Below are 10,601 nucleotides of genomic sequence, written 5' to 3' on the forward strand. Positions count from 1 at the left end.
CAATTCATTAAGCATTCCTGTAAGCTACATAAACCGTCAATGGTACTGAATCAAGTCATTTATTACTTATACCAAAGCGTTTTGCTCACTGTGCTGTGCTCATCTGTAGTGTAATTTAGAATGTAATTTCACAGGCTGCTGCCTCACCTGTAGGGGTGCCATCTGGAAAGAGAATTATACCTGACGTCTTTTCCCCGTGATGCTGTGGGGCACTCTTGCTTCCACCCCAATAATGCTCAGGGTTTTGTTTTTTTCTTAAGCGTGTATTAGCATCCTCAAAATTAATTACCGCAAAGAGACCTCTAGGATACAAATCTGTGAGCCAAATATTAATGATTTTATCTTGCTAGCGGCTCAACTAAGACACATAAAAGGTGACAGGTTCTCTGTTAAAGACAAACTGAATACACAGCACATCTTAAATATTATGCTGTCATATTATGCGTTTTCTACTAAAAAGCTGGCCATTTCTTTCCCAAAATGAACATGAAGTTCCCTATTTTTCTATTTTCAAAACTGAAACGAAATGGTTGTTCTCCAGCTAACAACAAAAACACACATAAACAGATTTGGACAGGAACAGAAATACACAGCACTATGGAGTTACTCTGTTCAAGCACACACCTGTCCTACGTCACGTCCGTCCAAGAAGTCAGCTATCAAAAATGGATGAGTCCACTCACAAATCCGAATCCAGAGGAATGTGAATATTGCTACATCTTATATATCCTTTATATCTGTATTTTGTGTTTGTAACAGAATTATAAAAGGCTCACAAAACTTTGATGGCTTAATATCCTGCATTGTGAAATATTCCTCTATTATTCAAATGCACTAGGGTACTCTAATACTCATTTTCATTTTAATTCAAAGCTACATAAAAATACTTTACCAATCGATCAAAATGGAAGTATAGGAAGTTCTTTTAACATTAGTGCTTCAGTATTCATCATGATATTCTTCATGGAGAAAAAGAAATTAAGCTATTTAAAAGCATCAAGACACAAGAACAACACTGAATTCTGAAGTATACCTCACTGTGTGGAGAATACAGAAGAAAAATTACTTCAGATTAAAAATGCCTCTTCACGTACATTTCCCTTAGCCGTTCCTATCAAATACCTTAATGGAACTTGGTTTTGCCTTCACTTATTTTCTACTTATTGGTGAAAGCCATATATATTTCCAAAAGTGGTATTAGCATGTTTACAATAGCAAGAATTAGCAGAATTCTTAGTACAGCAGAAAAAACATGTAAGGATAGACTGGAGAAGAAATATTCAACTACTTGAGTAAGCGCTGCGTTTCCCCCCCGCCTTCTATCAAAGATCCATTTTATTATTTTCTGTAACATAACTGAACCTGGTCTGGTACTCCAGATTCAGTAAGACCCAACACTGAATATTTAATGAGTTGAAAGGCAGCTATCAAAACACTGGCCCAGAGCGTGGACTTTTTTGGTTTCAATCCCTATCAGTATAAAAAAGTGCAGTATTTTCTGAAACTGAAGTTTCTGACTACAAGGTTTCCATTGGACTACAGAGTAAAACAAGTTACAGAGGGTATGTAAAACAGATTGGACAACGGATTCTGATTTAAAACATAAAATGTAATCTTGCATTAACAGACGCACAAAACTGATGTGGTTCGCTCAATTTTGTGAAAAATTACTTTTTACTTGACAAAATCCCCCCAAAACCTGTGGTGCATTTAAATGAGAAGCAGCAGGTACATGTAAGCTCTTCTGCATGCTCTGCTGCAGCACCATTTCCCTCATGCTAAGTCAGCCTTCATGCCGATCTCTCACGTACGATTTAATTTTTTAAAAAAGGAAATAATTCATTACTGACAGAGCAAGCCCACACGTTTCAAAACCACAGCTTGACTTTGTTAATTCTGCACACTCTGTTGTGTCCTTTAACAAATGTAAGATGAGTGAGAACACCAAATGGGAAGATCTGAAGAGCAGAGAAGTGATGCCCGTTATTGGTGTCGTGGGGGGAAAAAAAAGTTTTCACGCAAGGAAATACAATTCCTTTATAAAAATCATTTTGCTGTAAAGAAATTAAAGCATTCTGCTACTTAGTATGCTCTTTACACAACATTATTAAAAACACAAAAAAGAAAAGCCCAATTCTTTCATAAAATTATAAATTATTACTGTGTTATAGAAATAGAACGCTTGTATTAATGCACCTCCAAATACTAACAGAAACAGTAGGGAATACTAAGACTACAGAAAGACTAGTAAGTGTTAAAAAAGCTCCATCACTGTATATCCATCATAGAAATAGGGGAAAGGAGGAAGAGAGAAAAGGTGGTTTCCAGTGTTTCAGACATGCTCACTTCCTAGTCCTTTTTCCTAGATCCTGAACACCTCCCATTCACAGCCCATCCTGGCATCACTTCGAAATTGTCTAACACAAAAAAAAAAAAAGGAAAAAAAAAGATATTAGCTACCTGAGCAATGATATGATTAAGAGACAAGAGGACTGGATTCTATCCGTGGTTTATTTTGAGAGTCCATCTCTTTCCCAGTTTTTCCTTGTGTAAAACTCTATTGCATATTCAGTATCATAAACCACTGCATAAACCAGCAATTTATGAGAACACACTGTACTCGAACACTGTATTTGAGACAACCGTCTCTAACAATTGTCTCTCACAGTAACACTCCTTACAAACAAGAAATGCAGATATTTTTCAAGTGAATAAAACTCTCAACCTCTAGTTTTATAGTCTTAGCTAGAGAAAGGAAGTAAAAGCATACCGAGAGAAAAAAATCGAAAAAAAAATATTAGCTACCTGAGCAATGATATGATTAAGAGACAAGAGGACTGGATTCTATCCGTGGTTTATTTTGAGAGTCCATCTCTTTCCCAGTTTTTCCTTGTGTAAAACTCTATTGCATATTCAGTATCATAAACCACTGCATAAACCAGCAATTTATGAGAACACACTGTACTCGAACACTGTATTTGAGACAACCGTCTCTAACAATTGTCTCTCACAGTGATATGATTAAGAGACAAGAGGACTGGATTCTATCCGTGGTTTATTTTGAGAGTCCATCTCTTTCCCAGTTTTTCCTTGTGTAAAACTCTATTGCATATTCAGTATCATAAACCACTGCATAAACCAGCAATTTATGAGAACACACTGTACTCGAACACTGTATTTGAGACAACCGTCTCTAACAATTGTCTCTCACAGTAACACTCCTTACAAACAAGAAATGCAGATATTTTTCAAGTGAATAAAACTCTCAACCTCTAGTTTTATAGTCTTAGCTAGAGAAAGGAAGTAAAAGCATACCGAGAGAAAAAAATCGGCACACAGATGCAGCTGGGTAAGAACATTCCAGAAAAACATTACATACATTTTCTTTCCTTCTGCACTCATCCTTTCAATAAGCAGCCTATGAAATTTACAATTACACTACCAAAATCCGTGTGCAATAACACAGCCACCTTTGTATGTTTATAGCAAATCTTTTCCTGCCCAGCATTCAATTTAACCAAAAACTATAGCTTCAGCACTTTGCATAGCAGCTCTCATTTCAAACTTACATACTGTATGGAAAATTACTCTAATTACAATAAAACATCATTGTTTCTTAAAATTCAGTATTTCCAGGGAGAGGACATAAGTGTGATCCTGACTGAGAGCAAGTCTGTGGTGTATACAACTCATGAGTACTTTCCCACCACCTGTACAAACAGCATCACATTCAACTCAAAATTCTAAACTTCTGATGAAATTTGAGCATTTGCAAACCATTTTCAGGTCACGTCACTAAATGACAAGGGTTTTCATTCGTTACACCAAATCACTGATGTGTGTTCAGAAATGCATTTGCATCAGATTGCCACTAGGCAGTGTATACAAATACTCGATTATTTGTACCTTTGCTTAGAAACCTAATTCATGTAAGTCTACAGTTTGAATAAGATAAGAGAGATTTGCTTGTAGATGTCCTACAGCACAAGCAGACAAGTAAAAAAAGGTTAGAGGCTGGTACCTGTAACCACTAACAATAATTCATAGTTTCACAAATTAAGGCTCTCAAAAGTTTCACACATCAGAGCTCCAGGCAAGCAAGCAGGATGGTGCATCAGAAGCTTACAGCCCTGCTATAGAGTATCAACCGGTCCTGGACAGGGAAACCTCTACAAAAACAAGGCTAGCAGTGAGATCTTGCATAAAATTCACCCATTCTTACATTCAAATAACCTTTCTCCAAGAACTCGAAAAAACTTTCTCCTTATAGAATCAGTTTGGTCAGCAGAACAGGCTATTACTTGGCCATTCTTGTGTTCTTTCCTAAGGCAACGTGGTTTATTGCGTGAAGCGGCTCTTCGATCCACCTGCTCTCCCTTGTGCTCCTGGTTCACAGCACACGAGTAGTCCTTGTGCCAGGCTGCATACTTCACCAATGTTTTGCTAAAAGGAATGCATAGCTGTCTTCAGAGTAAAAAAAAGTCTGAATAGATGGCTTTATCTGGGTCTTCAGTAGCCCAACTGAAGTTGGAGTTGAAGTCCTCAATCTTCAGCAACCTGCCTTTTGGACCCCAACAGAACAGCTCACAGCTCGTCACACCTTCCGCTGTCTCTCTCATTGGTTTGCATACTGGTTTTAGTCAAACTCAATCACACAGATGCCCTGCCTGTGGTCTGATTTTAACCGTGTCAAACACGCATACTTCAGATGTCACAAACAATGCATTTAGTCTCTACGTTAAAAGCAAGATCACTGCTAATTTCTTTCATAAGCTTAAATAAAGCCACTGAAAAGACAGTTGCTTATCATTCGGCCTCTAAACCTGGAACATGACAATGCTGTATCCAGATGAATTTAAAACTGAAAAATATTACCTTGGAAGATAGCAAATATAGATTTGAAATATAATTTGGCTATATACATATACACACACACATACACACATACACACACCCCTATGCACTGTGTAATATTTAAGATGCTTCTCCCATTTTTGCATATTTTAAGGGAACAAATTTAAAGATGAAAGAGAAGTAGGAATAGCAAGCAGTTTGTGGAAGCCATAGGTCACTTACACAGTTCAGAGAATGATCATCAGAAGCCATTACGTTGGAGATGCTCATAATTCAACCACTGTACCTTTTACAATAGACTGGTCTATGTGCCATCTTTCTCAGCCTGTTCTAGAAACATTCCTGGGGCATGCAGTATTTTTCCTCTCTGTTGCCTCCATTCTGTTGCTTCACACTTGTTTTTAATTTTCTGATGCTCCAGACACAGCTCTAAAAAAGCTTATAGTGTACTGGTCTTAAGCACTGTTCTGTACCAAGCAAACAAAACAAAGCTATGGCTCCGCAAAAGGGTTTGATGTTTACTAGTCTAAAAGCAGTTTGTTTTCTAAACAGAACAGCAATTTTTCGTATTTTTGTTACAAAGAAAAAACACTGTTCCCATTAGAATTTTCCTGCTAGTCCATACAGATTCTCTAAGTAAAGAGCTGAAAACTGATATCTACTACATTCCTTTTTGCTCTCACGCTTCGCATTTCCAACATTTTCAAGCACTTACATTCACGTATTAACAAAAGATTTCACATTGGTCAGTATCACGTAGGGAAGGAAAAGAAAAAGCAAATTCACACCAGAAAGCCAGACAAAGAGGAATCTTCATTTGCATCTAGGCAACATAATGTTCCTTTCTGGACAGTGTTGGAGCAGTGCATACACTGTCCAGCTATCAATCTTACTTCCACGGCATTGTTCTCTTTATCTCTGTATTGCAGCAACCTATAAAAATGCTAACATTCCTAAATATTTAGACTACCTAATTAAGTGAAATGCACATGGCTATATAATTATGACATTAAAAGGTAAATTAGCACACAAATGGGAAACGTGGAACATTCAGTACTTCATTTCCTACAGGAGCTGCTTTTCGAAACCCTGTACTTTACCTTAGAGGCACTGATTTTACAACATGACTTAAGCTCCTTAGTGCCCAAGTTGCTTTTAAAAACAAATCTTGGGCTCCAGAATGAGAAATGTGATTTTGGGTACATTATTCTCAGTGCACGTATTAGGCAACTGATCACAAGTTTCCCTGAAAGAACTATAATTACATTTCTATGAAGTCACTATACTGTCAGAAATCACCAACCATAACGCATTATTTTTAAACCACTAGTTTAAGCCAATGGCTTAAACCTTCCTTGAAACTAGTGACCTCAACACTAAATTAAACTCATGCTTCAAATAACGTTCGTTACAGCAGTGGAAAAAAAACTTTTGCAGATTTCCAGCACATGGAAATATGTAACATAAAAAACCCACAGAAAAAACAAAGCAAACAATTTATTTCCACCTTTACCTGGAAACTACTTAGATACATACAAATCCATAGTGAACATGTGACCTCTCTCCCAAAGGCCCTTGGTATGGTAGAACAGCCAGTTTGTTTAAAAAAAAAAAAAAACCCACACCAACAAAAAAAACCCCTCTGAATATAAGTTTTTATTATTGATCTTAAATTTGAAGGACAAAAGAATTTTTCTTTAAGTCCAAACAGTGGGAACGAGCATGAAAAAAACCTGTATTTTGAAGTGCTTTTTGAAGGTCTGCGATATGAGGAGACTGAATAGCAGAAGTCCACAAAAAAGTCACAAGGGGTGTTTCCTATCACATTTTTGATAGCGCACAGACTTACTCAGTCGCTATGAAGTTCAGCCCGGCACTGGGTCTTTTCAGACGGATTTCTTTATTAGGACCAATGGCAGGTAGCAAGCACAACTGTGTAACAGTCATCAGCCAGCACAAGAAAGGTAACAGGCCAACGGCTGAAATCCAATGGAACCCAGGAAATGGCTTATTTAGACACTGCCTACTGCATTTCCTGTTGGCCATCATCTTTATTATATACTTTTATCATCAGTTATTTTATCCTTACACTAAAAAACCCCCCATGAATAGTAACGCTGTTTTCAAGCTCCCTATACATTTGCAGATTTCCCAGTGTGTATGCTCCTCACCTCCTTATCACCCTTCCCGCACAGTCAGCAGTCTTTAGCTGCCTTTGCAGACTGAAAGTATTTTACTCATCAGAATAATCTAGCTAGATGACTAATACAATATTTCTCCATTACTTTCACCTGAGCAGCTACAGCAGCGTTATTCGGGAATACAGAGTACTTCTGTAGATTTGCACACTAACTACGTAACAGAAACTTACTGCTGTACCCAAAACAGCTCAACTGTACTTAGAGAATCTTGCCTCGAAAGAGCATGAACGACAGGGATCAGGAATTGTATCCGAGTACCACATAATCAGAAACATCATCCCATCTCCCACATTGGCAAAGACACTGTTGCAAGCATGATAAATTTTTGGTTAAAGAAAACATAGCATTGCCTAAAGAATAATTTTTCAAATGAAGTAAAACAACACATTTTTTCCTGAAAATAACTATGTCTTGAAAAGAATATTCATGCACCTTACCATCCATTCAGATATAATTACATCCACTTTTTCCAAAGGCAGATCTACTTCTTCAATTCTTCCTTTGACTAATGTAATGATATTTTCAAGTTTATTTAATCTGCAAGTCACAACATAAACAAATTAGTTTGTATTTCCAATTTATTTTGTCAAGAGAGATATACCAATGTCTATATTTTGCATTTCTCCCTCCAACAACAATCGTGGTTTTCTTTTTAACTAATCAAAAAGGCACTAAAATGTAATACTCCTCAGTTACATTTCAGAGGGAATGCTTCTGAGTATCCAAAAACCGCAGCAGAGTAAGTGCCAGGCAAAGATGGCAGACAGTAGGTCTGTATACTTCCAATGTGCTGTGCATGCAAATGTGTAAGCTTCAGAAACCAGGAAAATAGAGAAAGGACAATTTAAAATGGCGCTCCTCTTTACTTAGAGTTGCTTGCTCCCAGTTCTCCTTCCTTGACCCCTGTAGCGTAAGTCTATAGCTATTAGAGCCTACTTATCACACTAGGATAGCAATGGAAAGGAAATTAACTTCCTTTCAAAGCTGTTTTGCACGACTTGGTTTTTTATTTAACAAAACTAGCTGCAAAGTCGCTGAGAACAAACATTCCCTCTAGATCAGTATTACAGTTATTCCACAAGAAAGGCATCCTCCCCACTGTGATTTTGGCAAAATCATCTGCAATGTTTAGTCACTGCAGTAATCAGGTATTACCTCATATGCAAGTAATGGTACAACCATCCTGTATAAGGAGGAAGGTACTGTGACGTGACTACAGTTTCTGAAACAAAAACTGCGTGACAGTGAAATTACTAAATACATGAATGCTTGAAATTTAGTATTTTTCTTCTTGGGAAACCATATTAGTCTTTCTTGTACATATCATTATTACAATACCTATTGTTATAGAGGGCAGAAATGTATTGCCACCAAAGAAATTTATCTTTCCACTGCAGTTCTTGTCTCTGCCTCTTCCTTCCCTATCCCGATATCTGACTCTTACGTTCTGTCTGGCTTTCAATGCAGACTAGTAATCACATTAAAAATTCAATCTCAAAGACAATGGGAGAACGATCAGAATGAAGGGAGGGAAAAGAAAGGGTCAAAGGGCTACTTGAACATGTGGGCTGTTGGAAAGATCAATTAAATACTCTACACATGACAGTCTTCTGCTAGAAGAGTAGCAGTTCATCAGTACACACATACTTAATGCTGTAAACAGAAGTAAAACCAGAAGTTCAGAGTGAAAAATAAAATGCTAAAGAGCTATCACCCACAACAATATTTTAAGAAGGACAAAAAGAGACCTAAAGATAAATCATGTCTTTGTATGTGGTCATTTAGGAAGTTAAAACAAAAGGGAGGAAAAAGACTAATTCACTACGTACTTGTTTTCAATTGTAAGGTATAAAAAACCCAAACAAACCAATGTAGTTTACACATTGTAGGAAAAACTGCTGAGATGCTATTTAGGAAGTATACTTCAACTTTCTATTCTAGCATAACAGTGATGAACAACAAAAATCAAGTCGTTCACTGCGCTAGAAATTTTATGCGCAGCTATTCACAGTAAGAAGAAGAGAAGGCAAGCATTTAGTTAAAAATAAGATTACTCTGTAAGCTTGGGAAACAATCATGCCACTCGGGCCACTTCGTCCAGTTTACTCACACACATGGGTTGCACTTTTTCTAGTAATTAGCATGCTAGAAAAGAACCTGAATTCTGAGAGGGACAACAGCTCTTGAGCATGTACTTGAATCACAGGTAGAAGCACACTGCAGTAGTCATTTTTAAGCTCCACAGAGATGTTTAGTATTCCGATAAGTGTTTGTTACTCCATTACAAGTTTGTCAGCTTTATTCCTTTAGGAAAGTAACAAATATAAATTGTTTTGATGTGAACTGCAGACTTCAATGTGAATCGAACCTTTTATAGAAGAAGGTATCTATAAATGTGTAGCCCTACTGATGGTTCACTGTGTACTTCCAGAGGCAATTCATCGCTCTCAAACTCTTAAGAGTTTTGATTTGTTGTTTTTCTTAAAGGGCTGCCCTTCTCCTCACCAAAGGTAGTATGTGATGGCTGATACTTCCATCCTCCTCTAAGTATAAGTAACACATAAAGGACTTTTTGTGCACTTGTTGAAAGATATGAGCAATCCTAAGTTTGTCATCTAGTACATTAGAAATAAAACACTATTTCACATCTGTAACCATTCTGAAGATGTCAAGGATTCCTGAGAAAAGTTCTCTTTAGAGAATGAGTTCTTGAGACAAAAAAGCATTTTAGTCAAAGTTGCACCTAATGCTTAACGTGGTATTTTTCTTAAACAAGCATTTATTTAATAGAATAATTTTACAGCATCCAAGTGTGCAGTGTTGCATCTCCAATGTGTGAGGTGGTATCTAACCTAAAAATTCTGCCTAGACAACCTTATTTGTGTACGACTTAAGCTTGCATAAAAACTGTCACTCCCAAATTCCTCAGTATCTACCTGGGCTTTCTCTTCCTCAGTTGCTCTTACAAAACCAACGAAAATGAAAAAACCTACGCACCTCAGCTATCAACAGTACACATTTACCCCTACACTTCTCCTACCTCATGCTAGGAAATCCTTTTTAAGTCTTCAGATGCCATTGCTTCATTTTTACATATACTCACAGTCTCCCTTAATATCCTCTATAGGTAAATTAGTGAAATGCGGGATGGATAAATGAACCATCAGATGGGTGGAAAGCTGTCTAGACCATGAAGTTCAAGAGGTGAGAGAAGGAATACGAAGTCTAACTGGTAGCCAGGTACCAGAGGTGTCCCTCAGGGTTCAATGCTAGTTCTGATACTAATTAACACTTTTATTAGTGACCTAATGGGACAGAATGCACCCTCAGCAAGTCTGTGGATAATGCTGAATTAGGGTGCAGCAGTTCATATGCTAGAGGGTAGGGCTGCCATTTAGAGGGATCTCAGACTGTAGATAATCATAGAATCATAGGATAGTTTGGGTTGGAAGGGACCTCTAAAGGTCATCTAGTCCAACCCCCCTGCCGTGGGCAGGGACATCTTCAACCAGATCAGGTTGCTCAGAGCCCCGTCCAACCTGACCT

The 10,601-nt window shown here is 37.5% G+C and overlaps 1 protein-coding gene across 1 annotated transcript in view; it reads right to left on the bottom strand.

The window, feature by feature from the left end:
• The window catches only part of PRMT3 (protein arginine methyltransferase 3), a 110,074-nt gene that overhangs the window by 38,703 nt on the left and 60,770 nt on the right, over positions 1–10,601 (bottom strand). The window contains exon 9 of the mRNA XM_009278769.2: positions 7,493–7,592. Within this exon, the coding sequence (XP_009277044.1) occupies positions 7,493–7,592 (100 nt within the window). The remainder of the gene's footprint in view (positions 1–7,492; positions 7,593–10,601) is intronic.

Source organism: Aptenodytes forsteri, unplaced genomic scaffold (genome assembly GCF_000699145.1).
Source record: "Aptenodytes forsteri isolate BGI_AS27 unplaced genomic scaffold, ASM69914v1 Scaffold418, whole genome shotgun sequence".
Taxonomy (NCBI): Eukaryota; Metazoa; Chordata; class Aves; order Sphenisciformes; family Spheniscidae; genus Aptenodytes; species Aptenodytes forsteri.